This window comes from Physeter macrocephalus, unplaced genomic scaffold, assembly GCF_002837175.3.
Source record: "Physeter macrocephalus isolate SW-GA unplaced genomic scaffold, ASM283717v5 random_980, whole genome shotgun sequence".
Taxonomy (NCBI): Eukaryota; Metazoa; Chordata; class Mammalia; order Artiodactyla; family Physeteridae; genus Physeter; species Physeter macrocephalus.
The window spans coordinates 1-25,000 of record NW_021146767.1 but is presented as its reverse complement, the minus strand read 5'-3'; the positions used below and the strand labels follow the sequence as shown (position 1 = coordinate 25,000).

Genomic DNA, 25,000 nt, shown 5'->3' with positions numbered 1-25,000 from the left:
TACAGCTTGTGGCTTCGGCCCTGGCTTGGCAGTCACGTGGTAGCCACATCTCTCCCGCGCTGCCTCTCTAATTAAACCAGCAACAGCATCTGTGCTTCTGTCCTCGCCAAGAAGGAAGAGACCTGGGTCTTCCTGAAAACGGGCCCCTTCGCATCCCCACGTGCCCCCGGGGGGCTCAGATCCGCACTCCAGCCGTCCCTTCAAAATACTGACTGTGGATGCAGCCACGGCCCGGCTTGTCTCAGGGGCTCAGATCCCCTTAGAATGGGAAACGAATCGCAATCTTGTGGAAGCAGAACCTGGGCCCCTCCCTTTAGCATTCTAGCCATGGAATTGTTCAGATTGTTGGAGGTACTTCTAGCAAGGCCCAGGGCTTGGTGCCCTGCTGCTCCTAAAAGGTGCCCTCTTGTGGAAAGAGTTTCCGCAGCACCCGTGAAGGAGGCTCTGTCCTTTGGGTGAGGTCAGTCGTTTTCTAGCAGTGATCCGGAAGAGGAGTTCCCAAGGATCTGGACCCACAGCCAGCGGGACCAGCCTGGATCAGGCCTGGCTCTAAAGCATGGGCTCCGCTGGGCCAGCTGAGCTGCAGACACCTAGCCGCCGACATCATGCTAACAGTGTGTAGGTGTCATCTCGTTTAACCTCAGGACAGTTTTATGAAGAGGCTAATATTATTGTGCCCATCGTACAGAGGAGAAAACAAAGGCAGAGGGGGATTCAGTAAGTTGCCCAAGGTCACATAGCTAATACGTAGCAAAGCTGGCATCCAAGTCCAGGTCTTTCCAGCTCTGGGATTTGAATCTAGGAGGTTTGACTTTGGACTTGCAGCTTCACCTGTGTCATCTCTATGAAGGTCAGTGTCTCTTCCATTCATTTGTCCAACACTTATTTCCTGGGCACCCGCTAGAGCCCTGCGTGCCCCTCCGCTGCTTGGTAGTTCTGGAACTCTAGGCGTTAAACTGACAATAACAGCACCTGGGGATTCAGCACAGCATCTTGAAGCACCCCAGGGGCCCCTGCCTGCGCCTGGGAGAGGCCAATAGTAATCGCTCACAGCTACTGACCGTGTGTGCCCAGAGCTGTGCTAAGCCCCTTATATGCAGGTTTCATTGGAATTTGGCAATGATTCTACGCAACTGCCCAACTCATATGGTGATTTTGACACTTCAGTGAAATACACATGCTAAATGTTTGGCAATAATTGGAGTTATTGGTGACTAATTGGTGACTAATATAATTTTTGTGATAAAATATTCCAAAAACTCAGAAAAGAACAGAGAATAACATAATTCAGGTTTCCCCCTAAACTATTAGTAGGCTGTGAAGTCAATTAAATAGATTTCAGGCAGGCATTTTTGAATAGACTAGATTAGACTAGAGTAGAATAGAATGGAAACTATCAGATATATCACGTATGTTAGCAGCAATGGGTATGAATGTTGTTCGTGAATGTTACTACAGGCATTGAGTGTGAGTGTGTGTGCATGTGTAAGATGTGTGTGCATGTGTTCTGCATGTGTAAGATGTCTTTTTTAGTATAGATCATGGTCAGAAATATTTGATATAAAAAACACTGATATAAGAAACACATCACTATTCAGATTTAACTGATATTAATATTTTGCCACATTTGCTTCAGATCTTTTTCCAAGAAGTAACCCATTATAGATAGATAACGAAGATGGATAGATAGAATACAGATAGAATTCAAATGAAGCCCTTTTTGCACACCTCTCCCTGTCTCCTTTCCTCATCTCTCCTGAAGCTGGTGTGTGGCCACCAGCAGACGTGCCTCTGATCAGTGATTCCAGCCACTGGCCCAGCCTCTTGGTGAGCCAGGCTGAAGGCAGTCCAACCCGGGACCCCAGGATGGGCTGAAAGAGCGTCTCCGATGGAAGGGGTCACTTACTGATCACACACACTCCTTGAATTCTAATCACAGTTCCTGTGTGCTTGGAAATGTTTAGAAAGACAATTTAAACATGTCAGGAGATCCTGATAAGCACGTCAGTGTTGAAATAAGAGCCTAGAAATATGTAAACACACATCCTAGGACCATACAGGGGCCGAGGGGTGTGGGTCTCCCATGCCAGAGCTGCGTCACTCACAGTCCCTCAACCGCTTGTCTTCAGAAATGAGGAAACTGAGTCCTGAGCGGGGGACAAGGCCTCCCCAGACTCTCCCAGGCAGACAAGATAGGAAAGGAAGGAAGGAAGGAAGAGGAGGAAGACAAATATCGTATGATTTCACTCACATGGGAAGCAAACAAGTGAACAGACCAAACCAAGCAAAAATAAACACGTAGCTACAGAGTAGTGGTGACCAGGGCAGGAGGGTTGGGGAGAGGGCAAAATGGGTAAAAGGGAGTAACTTCAGTTTCATATACTGGCTCAAGTGTGCGTGACCAGACGGAAACTAAACCTTTGGTGGGGAGTGTGCTGTAGGGTACACAGAAGTAGGAACGGAATGTTGGACACATCAAACTTATATAATGTCATAAGCCAATGTTACCTCGATTTAAAAATTAATCTTAGAAAGAAGAGAGAAAAAAGAGAGTGAGGAAGAAAGAAAAAGGAGGAAAGAAGGAAGGAAAGGAGGGAGGGAGGGAGGGAGAAAGAGTTATCTCCATCTGGACACACATCCCAGAGAGCTCCCTGCCTTCCCTGCCCGTGCTATGTAAAATAGCCCTGCCCCATCCCTTCACCCTGCTCCGTTCCTCTTCATAGCACCTGTCCCGGATGAACTGCACAACTCTTTGCTTATTTTCCGTCTCCGCCCACTAGAACGCAAGGCCCTTGAGAGCAGGGAGCTTGATTAGCACGTTCAGGGCTGTTTCCCAGGCCTAGCAAGCCGCTGGCCCTGGACCAAGAGTGTGTCTATCAGTAGAAAAGGGTACAGAGAGTGTCCCTACGTTGAATGCTTGAGTCAGTGAATGCGACTGAAGTTAGGTCTCCTAACAAAACCAGGTGACAAGCTGGCTGAGAGAGTCAAGTGCACGAGCACGCGTGAGACCTGTGGTCAGCCTGCAACAAAGGCTTGTGTTCAGTGAGCACTTATTAGGCACCAGGCGCCATTTTCAGGGCTTCACGTGTATGAACCCTTTTAACCCTCACCGCCACCCTGCTTGGGGGCTCCACTGTGTCCACCTTCAGGCAGGCACAGAGGGGTACAGGCGCTTGTTTAAGGCCACACAGCTGGAAAGAGGCGGAGCTGGGGTTCCTTCCCACCAGGCAGTCCGCCTCCAGCTCCCACGCACTTCTCGCCATCTTCCACTGCCTCCGAGAGAGAAAATTCTAGACCAAGGGCTTGAGCTATGCTCAGTCGGGCCTTTCAGAATCTGGGGAATTTCCATATTTTTTTTTAAAGCAATTTGAGGAAAGTCAAGGCCGGACCAGTAGCAAAACAGCCTTTTACCAGGCGCTGCAGAACTCTCTGGGCGGCGAGGCAGCGGACAGCCGCGTGCAGGCTGCGGTGACGTGGTACTACTCCCTGGAGCACCACGCGGATGACTACGCCTCCTTCTCCCGCGCGCTGGAAGCGGCCGCGAGGTGAGCCGCCTGGGCGCGCCGTCCTGCCTCCGCCTCCCCGCGGCCGTGGGATGCTCAGATCCCCCGGAGAACCGGGGCCTGTGCTGCTGCTTCCTCTGTGTCAGTCATTCAGTCCACAGCGCAGGCTGGCTGCCCGCCGGTGGGAGACACGAGGGCTGACCACCCCCCTCCCCTCCGTGGGGCTCGCGCGCCATCAGAGGGTGCCTGCTTGGATATGCCCCGAACCGAGAAGCTGCGCTCAGCTGGTGTGGATGGAGAGTGGGCGGGGGGCAGTCCAGCAGAGAGGACCCCACCTCCAGCCCAGGACCTGGACCCCTGCTGCCCTTGAGAGCAGCGCGAGGAGCGCTCCGAGGGTGGCTAGAGCCCAGGCCTCGTGAGCATCGGTATTTTTCAAGGCTCCCCCAGGTGACTCTGCTGGGTGGCCAGAGTTCACCTTCCACAGGAAATGGAGGCCTAGACAGGGGAAGGTTTGGGCCTGATGTCACAGCCAGAACAGAAGACCCAGGGCTCCTGAAGCCGTGCGTCCCCTCCCGGGGGGTGGGGGCTGCCGTTTCTGTCCTCACTGCTTATGGGTCTCATTGCTCAAGTTCACTGCCTCAAGCTTCCTTCCCTGGGAAAGTGTGCCCAGGTCCCCCAACCCAAGAGTGGTCTGCCGTCCCCAGAATGTCCCTCTCAGCACCGTCAAGAGATAGCCAGGATTCCAGTGTCCTCTGCCTGCAGAGCCCCCTGGGATGAGACCGCAGCGGGGACCCCAGCTCTCGTGTCACCTTTGAGCTCCTCACGGGCCGCTTGACATGTTCTGTTTCCCTGACAGGCCGCCCTCCAAGCCGGGAGGGCGCGGTCAGGTGGTTTCCGCATCCTGTAACTTCTTTCCTGTCCTCGGGGAGGGAGGTCCACGCTGGCCCTTGCTCTTTGTCCCCGGGGACAGAGCCACGGTCAAGGCTCAGAGGCCTCTGCTGAACTTGACTCTGGTGAGAGGAGATGGACTGAAGGATGTTGAGGCCCACTGTCCTGCCTGGTCATCCTCCCAGGAGTCTGTGGTTTCCAATCAGAGGGTCACTAGCTCAGAATAAAACTTTCTACCACCCCCTGGGATCTTGGGGACCGGGAAGGCTCTAATTTTCCTTCTAGCAGAGAGCTCAGCTTTGAAAAAACATAGCCAGCGCCTATTCCTGGAGGCCCAGCCCCAGACTGGACCTGAAGAACTCACAGATGTCCAAATCCTGGACCCTGAGAGGCTCACAGCCAGGTCGGGACTGGCTTAGACCAGTGTTGTAGAACGAGCTCAGGGCTAGAGTTCAGAAACCTGTGTTCATTCCCGCCCCAACTGTGCCTGTAACCGTCTTTGAGGACAATCTGTGAACAGGGGCAAGAGCGGGGGTCGGAGGGAGGGCAGGAAACCAAAAAAGGCTTCACTGAGGAGGTGGACTCCATTGCTCCCTTAGGCCAGCTCCTCATTCCCTCCTGGCCAGACTGAGGCAGCAGCCTCCACAGGCCTCCCTGCCTCCAGTCTCCTCGGCAAGGCCCGCCCACAGCTCTGCCAGGGTGGAGCTCTCTGTAGGTCTGCTCCCACCCCCGTCCTGCTCACCGCTGCTCAGGGGACCATGAGGTAAACAGGGCTGCCTTCATCGGCCCTTTCAGACCCCCCCACCAGCCCCACCCTCTATGAGAGCCTTTCTTGTAAACCCTGGAGCTGCCGGTCTCAGTCGCCAGAAGACGGGTAGGAAGCCCTCCTCAGTGACGGACTTTTATGGGGGTTGTCAGAATCTCTGCAGGGTCAGGCCCTTGGGCCCCACTTCTCAGCTGAGGAGATGGAGCATCAAGGAGACGCAGGGGTGCTGAGTGGGCTTCAAAACCTGGTGGCCCCAGACCAACCAAATTCGGCCTGACTCTAGCCACGCCTGCCTGCCTCTGGGCACGCAGCTAGTGCAGGACCACACGGAGGACCCCACTGCTGAAAGCGGGTGCTTCTGAGATTTATTCACGTCACCCCCAAAGGGGGAGTGGATGTGGAGCTTTGGGAACGTAAAGCAAGACTCTCGGCCTCCTCGCTGTTGACCTCGGGGGCTGGATAATTCTTTGCTGTGGGGTCTGTCCCGTGCATTAGAGGATGTTTAGCAGCATCCCTGGCCCCTCCCCACTAGGTGCCAGTAAAAACCTTCCACTCCCAGCTGTGACAACCAAAAGTGTCCCCCAGACGTTGCCAAACGTCTTCTGGAGCGTGGAGTCATCCCAGCTGAGAGCCACTGGTCTAAAGGTGTCGTACACCTGAAACGTCCCTGAGGTCTCCATCTTCCTTCAGAACGCACAATTATTTTATGTTCAGCTTCATAGTATATTATATTCACTTTACTATAAAATGTTTTGCTCCCAAGTCTTGAGTAAAATTGATGTCCTGGGAAGATGTTCGTCCCATGGGTCTCTTGACCCTGCGATGCATCGTATGGACATAGTGTGTGATCGTGGCCGTCCGTGAAGCAGGCTGGACCGTGTGCCGGCAGGGGGGCCAGCAGGGGCGAGAGGAAAGCTGGAGGGTGCGAGGAGGGGCGGGGGTGTGCTCTGCAGGCCTACGCAGAGGGGCTGGCTGCTGGCCCAGGGCCCTTGCCTGGGAGAAGCCTTTACCCGGCACTGTTGTCCATAGAGCTGTGCATAGCTGGACCCCATCCTCTGTTCTCCTCTCACCAGGGACTACTTTATCATCTGCCCCGTGATCGACATGGCCAGACACTGGGCAAGGAGAGCCCAAGGAAACGTCTTCATGTATCACGCTCCTGAAAGCTACGGCCACAGCAGGTAAGGTGGCTGCTTGGCTACAGCGGGGGTTGGCACACAAAGAGAATCTGGCAGAGGGTCCCTGTCATTTCTGTGATCCACAGGGCAGCAGAGAAAAGAGGGCAGGACCATCATACAAGTCCTGGTTCAATGACATGGGACGCGTCACTTAACTTTTCTGAGTCTCAGTTTTATCATCTGAAAAATGGGTAGAACAGTAATCACCACTTTATCTCACAGCATTGTAGGAAGAGCAAATAAAATAAAAGATATAGAAAGCAGTTTGGAATTGCAACATTAGATATTAATTGATTGACCTGGCTTGCGGGGAGGAGCCATCTTTATTAATCCTACCTGTTTATGTCTCTAAAAGCTGAACACTTAGCTTAACTTAAGAAAATGACTTTCCAAAGTATAAAAAGGTTTCTTTTGCAACAACAGGAGTTTTATCTACCCCTAATTTATATGCCCTTCTAACTTCCAGAATAAGTTCAATGTATCTTATAATAATAGTCTCAAGTGCAATAAAATTATCAAAATGGAAAAGAAAAATAAGAGGTGCAAGTAAAAGAAAACCAAAGATAAAGGAAGGGGCAACCAATGGGCCCAGAATGTGATCCTGAGTTTCCCAGAAGTCAAAGAAAAGATTTAAAAGTAAAGAAGAAAAGAAGAAAGCTTCGGTTTCCATAGCGCCATCAGCTAGACAAAGGAACAGAGAGGAGTGGTGTCATGAGACGCGTTTGGTCTCGGCCAGTGGGAGGGCAGAGCAACGTGCGTCGCTGGGGCACGAGATTTCCAGGGCGTTGGAGGGAGGACGGTGAGGCCACAGGTTCTACCTCTTCATGACCTTACAGTCCTGAGCGCTTCACCTGTGCTGCAAAACCCCAGATCCCTCCAGTGCTGGGCCAGTACCTTCCCACATAATCTGACGTGATTCCCACAGAGTACATCAGATCAGCCACTTCACGTTGGAGCTCCTTTGGTAACAGAATGCCAGGGGGTGAGGTGTCACGAGATGCCAGAGTGTGTTGCTTCATTTCATACGAGAGTATGAAGCAAGGACATCCATCGCCCATGTCCATGCTCTGTTTGGGCTGCGGGGAGACTGGGTGTAAGCAAGCCAACTTTGTTTGCGGGGGCTGTGTTGGGTCTTCATTGCCGCGTGTGGGCTTTCTCCAGTTGCGGCGAGCAGGGGCTACTCTTCATTACGGTGCGCAGGCTTCTCGTTGCGGTGGCTTCTCTTATTGCGGAGCACGGTCTCTAGGCCTGCGGGGTTCAGTAGTTGCGGCGCGCGGGCTCAGTTGTTGCAGCACGCGGGCCCAGTAGTTGTGGGACGCGGGCTCTAGAGCGCAGGCTCAGTAGGTTGTGGTGCACGGGTTTAGGTCTCTAGGCCTGCGGGGTTCAGTAGTTGCGGCGCGCAGGCTCAGTTGTTGCAGCACGCGGGCCCAGTAGTTGTGGCACGCGGGCTCTAGAGCGCAGGCTCAGTAGGTGTGGTGCACGGGTTTAGTTGCTCCGCGGCATGTGGGATCTTCCCAGACCAGGGCTCGAACCCGTGTCTCCTGCATTGGCAGGTGGATTCTTAACCACAGTGCCACCAGGGAAGCCCTGAGAGTGAACTTTAGAGCTGAAGGATGAACTCCACTACTTGCCAGCTGTGCAATCTTAGGCAGACTCCTTTGCCTCTCTGATCCTCAGTTTCCTCATCTACAAAATGAGGCTAATAGTTTCCTCTCACTGAGTTGGTGTTAATAATATCTGGATTATAAAGTATCCCTCTTTAACCTGTGTTGCTTTGCAACAGCATCAAGGGACGTCTTACAAACACACACCATTTCTTATTATAATTGGCAACATCCCTACAGTAGGTTGAATAATGGTCACCTGAAGATACCAGGTCCTAACCCCTGAAACCTGTAAATGTTACCTTATAAGGAAAAGGGGGCCTGCAGATGTGATTAAGTTAGGGATCTTAACGTGGGAAAACTATCCTGAATTATCCCAGTGGGTCCTAAATGCATTCGCAAGTGTCCTTATAAGAGAGAGCAGAGACATCTGCTACCCATAGAAGAGGAGGCAACGTGACCACAGAGGCAGAGAGTGGAGTGATGCACCCACAAGCAAGAAATGCCAGCACCCAGCAGAGCTGGAGGAAAGAGAAGTGGCTTCTTGCCTAGAGCCTCCAGAGGGGGCCTGGCCCTGCCCACACCTGGAGTTTGGCTCAGTGAAACCGATTTTGGACTCCTGGTCTCCAGAACTGTGAGACAGGAAACTTCTGTTGCTACAAAGTCGCCAGAGTTTGCGGTAATTTGTTACCGGTGCCATGAGAAACTAATACAGGCCCGCAAACATTCTAGTTTTCCTAAACAAGCACTCTTTACCTGCTTTCCCCCAACGGGTTATTCAATTTATAACGCTTCGCGGAACATCCATCTTTGTGAGGCCAGCAGTGTTGAAAAGAGCATCTCCGTGTTACAGATAAAGAGTCTGAGGTTCAAGAAGTTCCACTTGCTTTCCCCAAGGACAAGCAGCAGTTGGTTATAGAGCAGTGTCCTACTCATAGCTTCCCTGAGCCCCAGAATTCTCTTTCCACTAAAACACGCGGTCTCTCTGCTTAGAACTATTTATAATTCCAACTTGATTTACTTCCTAGATTCAAGCAACTGCCTCCAGGTTGCGGGAAGGGAAGTAAATGCCAGGCTAGGGTTCTGGTGAGAAGGCATTCGGGAGAGAAGGAACGGTGAGAAAAGCCGAGGGTTTGGACAGAGATGAAAGGAGGTCTCACAATCCCGTGGCCACCACGTCCAGGAGGCCAGACCACATCCAGGGAGGCCAGGCGCGGGAAGCCACTCGTGCAGTGCTCCTGGCAGCGCCTCCCAAACGCCAGGGCTCTCAGGAGTTCACGCCCAGAGCACGAGTTCTGCAATCTGGTTCTCCGCCTTCCCCTCGTTTAAGGCAGAGATTGTAGCAGAAGCCGCGATACTCCTGCAGCAAGTCCATCAGAAGCCTTCAACATGTGCATACACCTTGGAACTCCAAAAGTTCCAAGTGGCAAAAAAATAAGAACTGCACCTGTTATATGAGGACAAAAACAATCAAAACGTAACGTAGCAAAAGGCTTCATATGATTCCAACCAGCATCAGTAATGCTTTGAGCCCACCTGTATTTGGTTCCTAGGGCCGCTGTAACAGAGTACCATACCCTGGCGGGTTTAGAACAACAGGTACCGTCTCACCGTTATGGAGGCCGCGAGTCTGAAATCAAGGTGTCGGCACAGCCGCGCTCCCTCTGGAGGCTCTAGAGGGCGATCTGCTCCCGGCACCCCATGCCCCAGCTTCTGGAGGCCTCAGGCGTTCCTTGGCTTGTAGACAACATCCTTCCACTGTGTGTCTGTGTGCAAATTTCTCCTTTTTATAAGGACACCAGTCAGACTGGATTAAGGCCCACCGCAATGATCTAATTTTAACTTGGTTATCTCTGCAAATACCCTATTCCCAAAGAATATTCTGAGGTCCTAGAGGTCAGGGTGCCGACAGATCTTTTAAGGGGGACAGAGTTCAACCCAAAGCACCACCCTTCCTCTAACACGACAGCCCTGCCGGGGAGGCTCCTGAGGGGCGAGGGTGCAAAGCAGGCTGTTCTGGACCTGGGATCAGGGTGGTTCCCGGAGGAGCGATCCCTGAACAGAATCCAAACCACATCCTCAGTCTCTCGTGGCCAGTTTCGGGTTCTCTGTTGCCGCAAAGCATCTTCACGTCCCTCTGGGGACCCACAGACAGGGCGCCACTGCGCCGACCCACAGAACCTTCCTTGAAAGGAAGCCACGCCCGTGCATCAGAACCGCACGAAGTGCCTCCCGGGTCACCTCAGGGCCTAGAGACCCTCCTGGCACAGAGGAGGTATAGTAGGTGCTCAGGAAATCATGCTGAAGGCCAGAAGCTGATCCAGCTACCTCAGTTGACAGGTGGGAAAGGGTCTCTTCCGCTCTAGTTTACAGGCTCCTTGGGGCTCGGTTTTGCCATCTGCAAAATGGGAGTAAGGAGGTGGGACAGGTCAGGAGTACTGGTTCTTCGCTGGGCTCCGTGGACCCGGGGGAGGAGGAGAGCGAGATGGAGGGTCCGAGCTTCCCAGCTCCTTTCTCTCTACTTCGTAACTGAGCTTCAAGTAAAATTTCAAGGTCGTTCAGTTTACAGAGATATGAAAAATGTCTGGGCTCAGTCACCTTTCAGACACCTTCTGACTCTGACGTTTTATCAGTTTGGGAGGAAAGAGACACTCAGAGACACTGAAACATTTTACAGGCAGAGATGTTGCCAACCATACAAAGGCAGAAAGTGTCCCGGGTAGAGCAGCGGCTCCGGGCCAGCTGCCCTGTTAGAAACCCGTCTTGACCCTCATTCGCTCAGGGACCTAAGGCAAGTCACTTAACCTCCTTGGTGACAGTTTCTTCAACTGAAAGTGGGAAGAAGAAGAATTGCACCTACTTCAAAGAGTTATTGTGATCATTTGTGTATAGAACAGGACCTGGCAAACAGAAAGGGGTAAGAGTGTCTCACTATTCATGTCTATCAGAACACGTTCTTGATACCCTTCTGGGCATATATCATCTCTTGCCACCACGACCATAATATGGTGCCATCTATATAGTAGATACTTGAATCGATGAATGGATCATAGAAACTAACCCATTTAATTGTTGGCAAGTTTATCTTTTCTGCTCGAAAAGACATCTCTCTCACTCTGCCCTGGAGCTGTCACACTCTCATTTATTTCTGGCTGAAATCTACAGACTTAAAATATATGCGCGTGCCTTATGGTTTCAGCCATCTGTCTGTGAGCATATATTAGCTTTCCTGGCATAGCTAGTGAACAAAACACAATAAATTACCACCTTCTTGCAGACTCTTGTTAATTGATCACAGCATTGCATGCTCACCTGGATTATGTAGATGAGATTTGCATCTCTGAAATTGAGGGCCAGCTTTTGTGAGGAAAGAATAAGTGTAATGGATGGGGGAGGAGACAAAAAAAGGAAAATCTACAGTGTGAGAAGAAGGTGCAATTTTAAGATCCAGATTCAAAGAATCATAGACTGTGTGAGATGATTTCCTCCAACTCGTTTTACAGATAAAGAAACAAATGCCCAGAGAAGACTGGAATTATGTCCCAGTCACAGAGTCAGTAAGCGGCAGTCTGGACTCAAACCCTGCCACCTGCCCTTGCTCCAGTTTTCTTTCAATTGCACCCACTTCAACCCAAAGCCTCTGAGTGCCTGCCATGTCTAGGTCCACCTGCTAGCTGTGCCACTTTGGACAAGTTGCTTAACCTCTCTGAGCCTCCATGCATCTTTATCTATCCAAGAGGAGAGTAATAGTGCATGTCCCACAGGGCTGCTGGAAGGGTTCAGGGGTGCAGTGTCTGCATCTAGGGTGTGTGTGGGGGGGGTGTGTGTATGTGTCTGTACACACCACGATGCCTGGCAGCTTTGCTCACCAAGACCGTTGACGCGAGGACAAAACTTAGCAGCTTTCTTTTGCTCAGTTCTGCTCACTGGGGAGATCTTGAGCCAGTTTCCTCCATGGCTCCCATCTATAGCCCGCTGTTTCATGAAGAGGGATTTTCAGTGATGACTGTAATCCAGGGTTTCTCAACTTGGACACTGTCGACACTTCAGGCTGGATAACTCTTTGCCACGGAGGATAACTCTGTCCTGTGCGTTCTCTGTGGTTTAGCAGCATCCCTGGCCTCCACCCACTCAATACCAGAAGCACCTTCCCAGTTGTGACAACTGAAAATGTCTCCAGACAAGGCCACTGTCCCTTGGGGCCCAAAATGGTCCTGTAGGTAAGCGCTGCTGGCATCCCTTAAAACGGGAGTTATCACTAACGCCACTGGAGAGAAGGTGTGACCCCTTTCCCAGATCTTATCCCTCAATCAGCCCAAGATCCCCCCGCCGCCAGATACTGTCCCTGGTCCCACGGACCCTCGGGCAGACCACAGTGCACCACAAACCGGAGCATCTGGCTCCTCTGTTACAAAGCTCACCTGGAGGGCTGGCAGGCTCTCTCCCGTGGTCACACCAGGCAGGACCCTGGCCTGCTGTCCACTCCTAGGTCTGAGGCCGTGGGTGTTCTCTCTCTTGCCCAGCTGTGTCTAGGCGCCACCGCCCACGCTCTGCTGGGACTCTTCCCTCCCTGCCAGTCCCGGCATCTCCAACTTGTTGATTACAGTTGATGTCTTTCTCTCTAACCAGCTCCTCCCATAGGACACTCTCGCCCAAGTGTCTTCCTGGGAGGGACCCCCATCGTATACTCTGCCTCTCACGAGCCACGGACTCCAAGACCCTGTGGCCAGCCCAGGTTTGGGGGATCCCCCTCCAACACACCTCCAGGAGCCAGGCCCCAGCAAGTGTAGAAGGGAGCACTGATGTATTCTCTGACGTTGCCTGTCCTTAGAGGGCTTATCCTGGCTCTGTCTCTCACTTTGAGCCTCTGGCAAGTGACGACCTCTCTGAGCTTTGGTTTCCTCATCCACAGATGGAGCTAATAATAGTACACTTATAGGAGTGTCTCGGGATCAAATAAGACAAAACATGCAAACGGCCTAGCTAGCTGGCTGGCATGAAGTTGGCACTCAGTAGGTGCTACTAATACTGCTTAATGTCTTATGCTGGGAGAACCCACGTTGGAATGAACAAGATCCAGGAAGAAAGCAACCACAGAAGAAGTGGTTTTTGCGTACTAGCTCCTGAAAGATTTGCTGTGGCCACTTCAGAGGCGAGATGGGGGCCCATCATCTTAAGATTCCTGGGGGTGGTACCAGTTCATCGTTTCCCATGGAAATTCACCTCGGGGCTGGGTGTGAGCCATCATGCTTGAATTACGTGCTGTGTTCGGGTCCTTATTCCAAAGTCCTTCGTCCCCAGAGTCCTGAGATGTCATTCCCACGTCTCAGCGGTGCAGAGGCATTTTAGAGAGATGAGACTTGACTTTGAATGGGCAGTGGGGTAGGTCTCTTGGGATTAAACACCTGCCCAGGCTCCATGTAGGACGTGGGACCACTCTTTAATTTTGGGGAAAGCAGTTCAGTGTAGTGAAAGAACACACCCTTGGAGGTTAAACCAACTAGGGTGTTAATCCCATTTCTTCCTTTGTTAGCTGTCTGCGTTTGAGCAAGTTCCTTCACCTTAGTTTCCTCACCTAGAAAATAGGTGTAGTTACATCTACTTCATAGTGTGAAGCTTCAAATCAATGTACATTAAATACTTGGCGTGTTGTAGATGGCCAATATTTGGGTTATTTTCCTTTTAGGAAAAATAAGTTTCTGAGAAGAAAAATTATCAGAATGACTAAAGAGGCAGTAATGTTCCTCCTTCACAAGTTGTCCCAAGCCTGGAAAAACAAAGACATCAATTCCAGACTCAAGATATTTTGCACACCACTGCATTGGCATTCTAGATGTTTCTGTGCATTCCAGGGGCCTTTAACATTCCAGATTCAAAATATTATGTTTTTAGTTGACTGTCTTGGTGAATTAGTTGGAATTAGCAAACCAGAGCAACTCTTAAGTGTTTGAATTCTTGAACTGGGTCCATTGGCCTGGCCACATCCTGTGTGATTAACAAGATTATTTCCCAGTAAAGATGGAAGTAAATCATTTTCTGAGACTGACGCCAAATTCATGATGTATAAGGGCTTGTGCTATATATCCTCTTCAACACTGATTGGACAAATAATTACTGTCTTCTGTGCCCCAGATTCTCTGAGATGGAGATCCTAGAGATGGAGCAGCTGGTAAGACAGAGAAGGGCTACCATCTTGGGACTAACACTGTAGTCAGGGGGTGGGCTGATGAGGGTCTAGGGCTAGGGTGCAAAGAACAGACAATACGCAAATAAATATGTAGAGTAAATTCAGATAACTGCCCTAGGAAGGAGAAAGAGAAAGGGATTGACATGTTTGAGGATAAAGAAGGACAGAGAGCTGGAGTTTATTGAAGAGGAGGAGAGTAGTTGGAGATATGGGGAAAAAAGACAGGGTCTTGCAGTTCACATAAGAGTTTGTAAGCTGTGGCAAGCAAAGAGATAGTATTTTATCTGAGTATGATGGAAAGTCATTGGAGATTTTTAAGACAGGTTATATAGAATGCACCTTGGTCTTTTCTCTCACACACTCATAACACAACTCACTAAAAACCAGATTTTTAATTGAAGGTAGAATAGAGACCCTGTTATCCAATATGATGGTCGTTTAGTTAATCAAAAAAATCAATTAAAGTGGGAACTTATGACTAATGAATATGCCTTAGACATTTAATTTTCACTCTAAGCGTACAAATGTGCATTTACTTGCCATTCTTCTCGTGCAGGGTCAAAAGTTTGAGTAGGAAAATGTGGTTTGGAGTTCTCCCTTTGAAATTTGTGCAGACCCATAACCATAATGCAAGTGGATGTCCACTTTTGGTTTCTTGAAAGTGGGGCATCCACGTGATATGTAATGCATTTAATTCAGCTCTATACTTAAAAGGAGAGCTATAACTGGCACAGACAGGTCAGTGATGAACACAGTTGGCTCTTGGTAAACATCTAACTTCCTGGTGAGGGTAGATGTGTTGGACCAGGAAAGTTCAGCCTTTGCTGAGCAACAGTTGTTACGTCTCATATAGAGAATAAAATGTGCAGGTTAATCCAGCAAGTCCGCTGAAAGCTTTGCCTGATTTGCCAAACCATATATCATCCAGCTGTGCTGGGCTTTAGGGAGTTACGGAAATATCGCAAGTATTTCATCTGGGGCCGGGGATGGGATTGTATTATTTAAAGTATTGCATAGCGAATCTCTTTGTAAAACGCAAGCCAAAGCATATAATTACTTCTTGATTAATTCCTAGGCAGAATCTGAACTTTTGCATGTTAGATTTGCCCAAAGAGAAGTACACCGGTAAGCTCCTATTTGTAAGTTATTTAACAATCCCTCAAAAAAAAAAAAGAAAAAAGAAAAATTCCTGGGAAGCAGAAGGGCTTCTATTCCTCCGTGTTCCCTAATTTCTTTTGGAGGAAGTTATCTAGAGACGCTGGCTAAAGATTTAAAAAAGGAGTATATTTTATGGGAATGAGGTCAACAAACTTCCTCTTTCAGGCAGAACAACAAGGATAGAAATCTCTGGAAGAGCAGACTCTCAAATCAATCCCGTGAGATAGGGCGGAGCAATGGGGCCCAGCCAAAAGCCTCTTCAACCCCTGGAAGGTAAACATGTGGCCTGTTTATGTCCAGAAAGATCCTACCCAGTCCCTCTCCTCACCCTGCTTCCCAGCTCAGGTCACTGTGTCAGCAGGGCCCAGTGTCAAGTGCGTTCCTCTGGGGACACGTGCTCCCTAATGAGCCCCAGTGTCCATGCGTGATGCCTCTCTTATACTGAAAGCAGAGCTCAGGTCAGGAGCTTGTACATGAATAGTCTCTGAAAGGGGGCTTTGGCTTTTGACTTGCTGGAATGCAGACTGAGCCTCCTCCCTGCACATTCACACCAGCAGACTTAAGATGATCAGGATGGCTGACAGGTAAGGTCGGGGGACAATCTGTCAAAAGAAGCAAACTTCTGTCTCTCCTGGATAATTGCAGCCACCCTGTGATCTCTCAGTTCTAAGCTTGCTTCCCAGCCCACTCCGGCAACCGTTCCAAAAGAGATGCAGCTTGTGACTGGCTTGTGTAGAAACTGCCAGTGTCCTCTATCCCTTCAGATGTGGCCCTCAGTTCCTCTGGCCTCAGTTCTCATGCCTTTCACAGGACCGGAGCCTAAAGACCTTAGCGAGCATGCACTCGAGTGGTCCCCAAACTTTTGATTTTCCTGGATCAGGAAAAACTCCAATTTCGTTTTTCAGCGTGAAGCACTTCTCACAATACACGAGGCCCAGAGCACTGGAGACTCCGTCACCTGCCGCCATAGTTCCTGGTTCTGCCTCCACCCCTCTGTGCCAGGCCACACCTCCCACCCCATCCTCCGTACAAAGCGCAGAACCCAGTCCGTGATTCACACACCCCGAGTCTCTGCCCGGACACCCGTCCGCACTTCACCCACTCCTAGAGACCTCCACTCACCTTTCAAGGCACAAATCAACCATAGTTTCTCCTTTCTTTCTACAAACTCCTCTCCATTCCCTTGCCTGAAACAAGTAGTATTGCTTTTCTCTCTCTTTTTATGAAGTTTGTAAGCAGTTCTATCATTTGGTATCTCTGTATCTATCATGCAACCCACAGAATTTTATTCTTTTAATATTGGCTTCTTTGCATTTCCTGTTAGACTGTGAGCTCCCTGATGGATGGCAGACTTGTTCCTCTTTTCCCCCAGCACCTATTCAGAGCACGGTGCACAGTAGGCGTTTGGCAAATATGACTCAAGTACAGCCCTGCCCCGACAGGCAGTGTTTTGCCACTGTCCTCACGGAACTGTATTCACATCCTGAAGCCGAAGCACACACTCAGTTATCCATCCCCCGGACTGTGTGGCTGCTCGGTTTTCCCACGCTCTGGCTACATGTACCGTCACCAACCCCAGCAACAGTAGCTCTTGCTTGGATGGCAATCTGTAGTTTGTAGAGAGATTTCCATCCACCATCAGTCTGTGAGCATCTGGTAATGCCACGGGGGAGGCTGAGCAGGGATGCCGAGACCCATTTCACAGGTAGAGCAGCCGAGAGTCAGTGGTGGAAGTGGGGTTTGAGCCAAGCTCACCCAGCCTGGGCAGGGAGCTTTCCTAGACCCCATGTCCACGTGGGACGAAGGGAAGCTCCAGACCTGGTCTGAGGTAGGATGAGGGGCTATCAGGTTAGGGAAGGATGATGGAAAGATTATTATCAAAGACAGCAAATGACACCGAGAAGCGAAATAAAAGCAGCGTGACCGTATACCCACATGAGTGCCACAAGGCTGGGTATATGACGTACCAGCGATCGAATCCAGCACAGAGCCAAGAAGCCAAATCGATAGGCGTGGACTGTCTGCCTCAGCCTGCAGCCCTGCGGCCGTTCCGCTGGCGAGTTTCCCCTTTTACCTCGTCAGCGCCTGGAGTGTCCTTCCGTGTCTCCCCCTGCTGACGCTGACTCCAGCCCCCCTTCTTCCTCCAGAGGGTCAGGGGCTCTGGGCCCGGACGCGCGGAGGCCTCGGTGCTCCGATCCCATATGCCTCTCCCGAGGCTCTCAGCACCTGCCCCTCCTCCAGATGCCAGCCTTCAGCAGCTTGAGAGAACTCCAGCACCCCGATGAAGATCAGCCCTGCCAAGGAAAAAACAAAGCAGCAGTCCTCGTGCACAAGCTCTCAGATTAAACAGGTCAGGTGGGCTGCAAGGCCAGGCCTTTCCCCAAAGCAGTGCTCTGTAAACTTTGGGCGGTGGCCTGGAGCCAGCCTGTGTGGGCTCACAGGAGCCTCTGTGCACATCCTTCCCCAGCTTCATGTTCTATGAGGTCACTTTGGTAGTTTGGCATTGTCTGTGGTGGGAGACTGTGGAAACTGGCAAAAGCCAATCATGAAGCGTTTACCATCACACCATCGGCACAGATCTTCTTGAGAACGTGATGAAAACTGTGAAGCTTCTCCCAAGACAGGTGCACGTACACGGTGTCGCAGCATGTTACACCTAATTTCAGGGAACCTGTGGTCCTCTGAAACCCTATAATGGACCCTCAAGCTAAAGACCCTTATTCCTAAGCTTTCTGATGGCTCTCATGGGGAAAAGAAAATAGGAATGAACATTGGAGCCCGATACTGAGCAAGAGATTTGAAAACTTTTGTTGCTAAACCTCGTTCAATGTTTGGAAGCATGATTGTGTCACCGTTTTACAGATGAGGACAATGAGGCTCAGAGAGGTTGTATACCTGCTCCAGGATGTCACAGCTTTCAGTGACTGAGCCAGGATTTGAACTCTGTTCACTGCACCATTTGGAATGCAGCTCTCTTTGGAAGAAACAGTGGCAAAGGCCACTGTGGAAGGCAGGATATGGCCCCTCCAAACATTCACATCCGAATCCCACCCTACCTGTGAATATGTCACCTTACGTAGCAAAGGGTCTTGGCAGATGGGATTAAGGTTAAGGACCTTGACATGGGAGATGATTCAGGGTTACCCAGGTGGGCCTGATCTAACGACACGAGCTCCCCAAAGCAGGAGAGGGGCCAGAGGAGTGGGTCAGAGAGATGGGACGAGAGAAGGGCTCCACTGCCTGTGGACGGCTTTGAGGATACAGAAGGAGGACCATGGACCGTGGCCTCTGGGAATGGCCTTCAGTTTACAGCCCGTGACAGAACAGGAACCTGGGTCCCTCTCCTCGGGGATCTGAATTCTGTCACACCCCCGATGAGCAGGAAACAGATTCTCCCGCAGCCACCGCCAAAGGAATGAAGCCCGCTGACCGCTTGATTTTGGCCCAATGAGACCCATGCTGGACCTTTGAACTCCGGAGCCTGTGAGATAGTACATGTGTGTTGCTTTAAGCCCCTGAGTTTGTGGCATTTCTTGGGGGCAGCAGTAGGAAAGGAATAGAGTCACTTTCTCTGCAGGGCCTTCCGAGACGTTTCCCTTCCACACACTGTAGGGGAGGAGCGGGTTCGGGGGGTCGGGGCGGTGGGGGGATGGGCCGACCCCTGCGACTCCGGGCTCCCCTGGTTCCTGTGCAGCCACTGAGACGCACAGACCTCAGCCAGCCCAGCGGTGGTAGTGGTGCCGGTGGACGACCCCATGCAACAAGGCCCAGAGGACAGCGGGCCTTGGAATCCAGACCTGGTCCTGGCACCGCCGCTGAGTTTCAGGCCCTTGGGAGGAAAATGGCCTCTGGGAGCCTCAGTTTCCTCCAGTGTAAAACTCCACGAATCATTCCAATACCACCTACTCACGGCGCCCTTGAGACAATCAAGGTGACAGTGATTTGTGAACTACCAAGCATGGGTATTAGTGAGAGATTTTTTTATCGCCCTTCTTACAATGTCCATCTTCCTGGCATGTTTTCGTCCTGTGTTCCTTTTTCCCTTTATGGCTCTTAAAACACCACGGAGAATTTGGGGCATTAATACCCAAATTAATGGGTATTGATTTGGTCCTCAGCGCTGCACCCCCAGAGGTAGAGTAGACAGGGACAGGGTTTGGGGTCTGGGGAACAGCTTCCGATCCTGGCTCTCCCGTGTCACCTCACCTGTCTGAGCCTTGGGTCATTGCCTGGAAACGATGTAGATGATACACTTTACTTCCTGGCTGGTCCTGAAAGTTGCTGATCAAAGACCAACCACAGTCCCTGGCACATCTCGGGGGCTCAGGAAACAGTAGCTCTGAACAGGAGCTCAGGAGGGCTGGCCGCAGACTCTGGGCTCTTTTCTGAGCTCGACCAGAGCTGGACAAAGGACTTGGCCCTTCGGGTCCCAGGACCTATAAATTCTGATGCCACTGCCTCTTCCTGCTTCCTGCTCAGGAATGAAATAAAGCTTACAGCTGCTCTAAGAGGGTCGGGGTACCTGACAACAGTTGCAAAGAAACATCGCCCTTTGGGGCTGTTATTCTCTGCATCCTGAGCGAGTGCCGTTCGTCCTGTGGGGCTCACACTGTCTCGTGTTCCTTCTGTGACGCCTTCCAGTGGAGGTGGCCGATATTCACACATAATAACCATAATCACGGTAGTCCCTGGCATTTGTGAAACACTTCTTTTAATAGCTTCCACATGCAGTGGCTGCTCTGGTCTGTATCTCACAATGTGGAAACTAAGCCTCAGAGAAGTCAAATGACTCATCCAAAGTTACACGGGTGACAAGTGACAGAGCGGGGTCTCAGCTGAGTGACTCAGTGGTGTGTCGTTTCTTCTGTGCCCTGCTACTAGTCACACGTACACCTGCTGATAATTCTTCTGATGAAAGGAGGAGTTCCAGCTCTCGGGCCCCTCAGAAGTCCCCAGGCTGGGCCAGGTGCCTGGCTTCCAGCTCCAGCCCGGCGCTGGTGGGTCACCTCAGTTCCCAGCGTGAGCAGGCGAGGGAGAGCAGAGAAGGCCCCCTGTCGGCTTGAAATGTTCCCCTTCACATCCCTAATCCTGAGGGTCCCCTTTCCCGTTTCTGAGATCATCACAGTGAGTCACCCTGAGCCAGCGTCACGCTGTCTATTCACACAACTTTGCCTCTTGATTTAGAGTAGTTTAGCCTCTGTACAGATTGCCTTTATCTAGGAGCCACCTGATCTGAGCCCTTTCCCAGGACATCTGTCCAATGGGTATATCTGCCCATTACACCGGCGTGGATGAGAATCACTGGTCGCCTGGTCAGAGACCCTGCTGATAGCTTACAGATGGTTGATTACGTCCGGAAGTATTTAGAATGATGGATGAGAAAGAAGGGGGCCAGGCTTTTAAGTACCTACTGCATACACCGTCTTATTTCCAGCTTCACGACAAACGCGCGCAGTAGGTATTTTATACCCATTCCATAGATGACGAAGCAGAGAATCAGGGCGGTCAAGTAATTTTCGAGAAGCCACGCAGCTTGAAATTGGAGGAGCCACGACCCGGGGATGGTGCCCCTGGGCCCCTCCAGGCCTTTGGTTAGCATCATGCTCCCCAGCAACGCTCCCGACCCGACTCTGCTGCTCGAGGTACAGCGTGTCTCTGTGTAAGTCAGGAAACCTCTCTGAACTTCGTCTTCCTCGTCTTCCTCTAATCGTAAGAGTAGAGATTGGCTCTTGTGATAAATTAGGCCAATTACAAGGTCAGGGAACACAGTCTGCACCCAAGATCGTGCTCATTTCTAACGCCAAGTGCAATTCGGGGGGTGTCCCCAAATCACCTTCCGGTCCGATAATTCACTAGAAAGACTCACAGACCTCGCGGGAAGCTGCTGTACGCGTGGTTGAGGTCGTCACAGGGAAAGGATGCGGATTAAGATCAGACAAAGGAAGAGCGACATAGCGGCGGGCCTGGAGGGTTTCCAACCACCGAGCTCCGCTGTCCTCTCCCCGTGGAATCCGGAGGGGTCACCCTCTGGGCACTGATGTACGACGATGAACACAGAGTGGGGCCGACCAGGGAGGCTCCCCCAGACTTGGTGTTCGGAGGTTTGATTGGGACCCCGTTACGTAGGCATGATTGATTGCCTGTGTGGTTGGTGTCAGCCTCCAGGTTGACTGTTACCATGTGACCCAAAGCCCCCCACCCTAAGTCACGTGGTTGGTCTCTGGCATGGCCGGCCCCTGCTCCGAGACTGCTGAGTGAGGCCACATTTACGGAAGGTCCAGCGTGGCCAGCCGCTGCCCTAAACAAAGGCACTCGTATCAGGTATGACATGGATTACCTCCCAGACACCAGAGGGCAAAGGCCAGACTTCTCCTTGGGAAAAGCCAGATTCTCTACTACACAGCTGTACAGTCCCTCCAGCCTCTCTCCCCGTTCCTAGCCCCATGGCCCCCAGTGCCAACTCAGTCCATTTAAACCACTCATCTGGCTTCCAAATCTTTATTCCCCCCTGTCTGCTGCGTATTCGATATCCAGTTCAGCACAGCATATATATTATTGACGAGCTATGTGCCAGGCACTGTGTTAGGGTTGGTTCCATGGATGAATAGCAACCTTAAAGAGCTAGAAAGTATAAGCCATCTATGAACAAGGACTAGCACAGAGAAGGGGTTGAAAATGCAGGCTGTTTTGAACAAACAAATGTTCACCTGATACTCTAAGTATCATGGTTGGAATGTGGTCAAGAGAACACTCTCTTGGAAAATTGCTTACAAACTTACCGATGTTGTTTCCAGGGAGTAAAGTGCTCAGCGTTGGGTACACTTTAACCTATGGATTTGCCATGGATCTGCCCCAGTGGGGCCGTTGGACTAAGGGCCAAGCAGACTCTCTACTAAACTAAGCACCAAACAGTCATCCTAAACATAAAGAGAGAAAAATCTTCACTGGGCAAAGAGTATTGGGTTTTGGCTCCTTTGGTTCTTCCAGCAGTTTATTATTCCTTTGACTTTTGCTCCTTCTTCTTTCCGTGTGTTTTCCCAGCTTGGAATTGCTGGCAGATGTTCGATATGCCTTTGGGCTTCCCTTCTACGCTGCCTACGAGGGGCAGTTTACTCTGGAGGAGAAAAGCCTTTCCCTGAAAATCATGCAGTATTTTTCCAACTTCATCCGATCTGGGTGAGTGGACCCGTGTGCCTGGAGGCCGTCCTGCGCGTTCCCTCCCCTCATTCTGAACTCAAAGGCCACACCGTGCGTTGATGGACTCACCCTTTCCTCCCTACCACTGGTCTCCCCGGCTCAGCCTCCCCTTCTAGCCAAAGTGACCTTTGCATAGATTAGTCTTGGCAAAGAAACATCCCAATCATACACTCCCTTGTTCAGCCACATTTCATGGCTCTAGATCAGACTTTCTCACCCTCGGCACTGTTGGCACAGGGCTGGATAAGTCTTTGTGTGGGGCCGTCCTGTGCATTGTATGGCCTCCACCCATGAGATGCTGGGAGCACCTCACCCCTGTACCCGTTGAGAACAAAAATATTTCAGATATTGCCAAATGGCCCCTGGAGAGCAAAATCACCCCAAGTTGAGAACCACTGTCTTAGATGATCAAATGAAGTTATGACACTCGAGACCCTTCCGTGTCTACCTCTGGCCTCCCCACAAACGTCTATTCTAGGCCAGCTAGCATACTCACCATTCCCACTTCCAGAACTGGTTCCTGCTCTCCTTTCCACCAGGCAAGCAGTGCTCACCTAGCTCGGTACTCAGCCCCCTGGAAACGTCAAAGGGAAGTTGACCTTCGAAAGGAAGGTGGCCAACAGGTTTGCCCAGCTCCTGGCCCACCTTGCTGCACAGGCCTTGGGCAAACAAAGGCATTCCAGACACTGTCTGTGGTGTCCGGACAAAGGACACCAGGACTGAAAGAGACGATGACCTCTTGAGCATTCAGAGAGTCAGAAGGGCAGCACTAGGTCCTGAGTAACACTGCTGGGTTATGAACTCACATGTTTCCTCTTCCAGAAATGGCCTAAGAGCGATGAGTTAGGGCATCTGCAACTTTTGTTGTGTGTAATGCAGCTGTTAAGAGCACAGCCCTGGAGTCAGGTAGGGCGGGTTCACCTCCTGCTCTGACACCTAAAGGTGTGTGACATGGTCCTCAGAGAACATGTGCAAGTGGGCAGTGATCCCAGGTGGTGCAAGGAGAGAGCGGTCTCCCTCCTGGGGAACTTTCTTTCTTTCTTCTCATTTCCCCAGAAACCCCAACTACCCGCATGAGTTCTCCAGGAAAGCGCCAGGATTTGCCTCCCCCTGGCCTGACTTTGTCCCCCGTGACGGCGCAGAGAGCTACAAGGAGTTCAGTGTCCTGCTCCCCAGTCGACAGGGCCTGAAAAAGGCCGACTGTTCCTTCTGGTCCAAGTACATCCAGTCTCTAAAGGCCTCAGCAGGTAGGGGTCGCGGGCCACTGGGTTACCGGGATGCCATCGGCATTGCCCTTTCCCGTGAGGAACTCACGGTCTTCGGGTGGCGGTGGGGGCTTCTCTTTGTCAAGGGCCTCCTGTTCTGATGAGGGATGGGAGGGGCACAAAGAGAAGACACTGGGAGGCCCGGGGTGGGGGCGCTGGGAGGGTTCAGTAGGGAACCTGTGGCAGCATTGGTGTGGGGAAAGAAGGCAGGGTCTTGAACCTCATGCCCGCTGCCCTTGGCGGCTTGGACGAAACATCTTGGAGAGGGATTCCTACAGGGGAGAGATGGGTATTTCACTGCTTCCTGTTGAGGAGAACTTCCTGTTGCAAAGGTGCTGAGAGGAAGTGAATCATAATGAGGGCATGGGGAATATAGAGATCAATGCCGTGCCCCAAGAAGCTTCCAGAAGAGTGGGGGAGTGAGTGACAGAGCCCAGCGAATGTCCTTCAGCTTTTTGGGTGCCATGATGGAAGTCTACCCCCAAGCTAGTGAGACCCCAAAGGAGGGAGGGCTCACACCTCCCCGGAAGGCTTCCTGGGGGAGGTGGTGCAGGGCTGAGGTTTTCAGCGCGACAGGAGCTCTTCACGCGGGGAGGGGAAGAGTGGCGCATTCAGCAGGGAAGCGACCTTGCCCAGTATACATTTTAGACTCGCAACTCTGCTTTTATCTTCTCAGTTGATGAACCCAAGTCCATTGTACCCTTAGCATGTCCCTAGAGCCAGGAGGTAAGTCTGGTGCCCCACCCCAGAAATGTCCCTCTGTAGGGCGTTAGCAGGGAACTCCCATCAGAGGCTGGGGTCTCTTTGGGCCAGAGGGGAAGAGACGAGGGAGGATAAGTCCTGAGCCAGTTTAGACCAGCCTTGCCTCTCCTGTTTCAGATGAAGCTGAGGATGGGCCGTCAGCAGGGAGTGAAGAGGAGGACCAGCCGTTTGGCTCTGGGCTGACAGAAGACCTCCTAGGTCTCCCAGAGTTTGGCTCCAAGACCTACAGCAAGTGACCAGGCCCCGAGATCCACCCCCGCACCCTGCCAGCCTCACCCCAGCTGCCACCCTGGACACCTTCTTCTCCAACTTAGCCACTAACTTTCAATAAAGTGTCTACATGCAGAGAAGCACTGGTGACTCAGATTTGTTCATTCAAGAACATCCCTGGGAGACACCAAACTATGTCTTAATAATCCTCCCGAGGTTTGAATCCCAGGCTGCTGTTTCCTTCCAATAAATGTTGCTGGAGTATCCTCTGTGCATCAGGCC

The 25,000-nt window shown here is 51.4% G+C and overlaps 1 protein-coding gene across 1 annotated transcript; it reads left to right on the top strand.

Annotated features, from left to right (window-relative positions):
* Positions 1-3,319: 3,319 nt before the first annotated feature.
* Positions 3,320-24,889, top strand: LOC114485500 (thyroglobulin-like). Its single transcript, XM_028487032.2, has 8 exons — positions 3,320-3,545; positions 6,231-6,338; positions 14,072-14,108; positions 15,202-15,251; positions 15,450-15,557; positions 22,326-22,460; positions 23,538-23,728; positions 24,626-24,889. Exons 2-8 carry the CDS (start codon positions 6,262-6,264, stop codon positions 24,742-24,744), a joined length of 717 nt encoding a protein of 238 aa, XP_028342833.1. The 5' UTR covers positions 3,320-3,545; positions 6,231-6,261; the 3' UTR covers positions 24,745-24,889.
* The last annotated feature ends 111 nt before the right edge of the window (positions 24,890-25,000 follow it).

Excerpts from the sequence above, each read along its gene's own strand:
- LOC114485500 (XM_028487032.2), top strand. The coding sequence starts at position 6,262 with ATGGCCAGACACTGGGCAAGGAGAGCCCAAGGAAACGTCTTCATGTAT. Across the intron at positions 14,109-15,201 it reads TCCTAGAGATGGAGCAGCTG|GCAGAATCTGAACTTTTGCA; the intron begins GTAAGACAGAGA and ends ATTAATTCCTAG. Across the intron at positions 23,729-24,625 it reads GTCTCTAAAGGCCTCAGCAG|ATGAAGCTGAGGATGGGCCG; the intron begins GTAGGGGTCGCG and ends CTCCTGTTTCAG.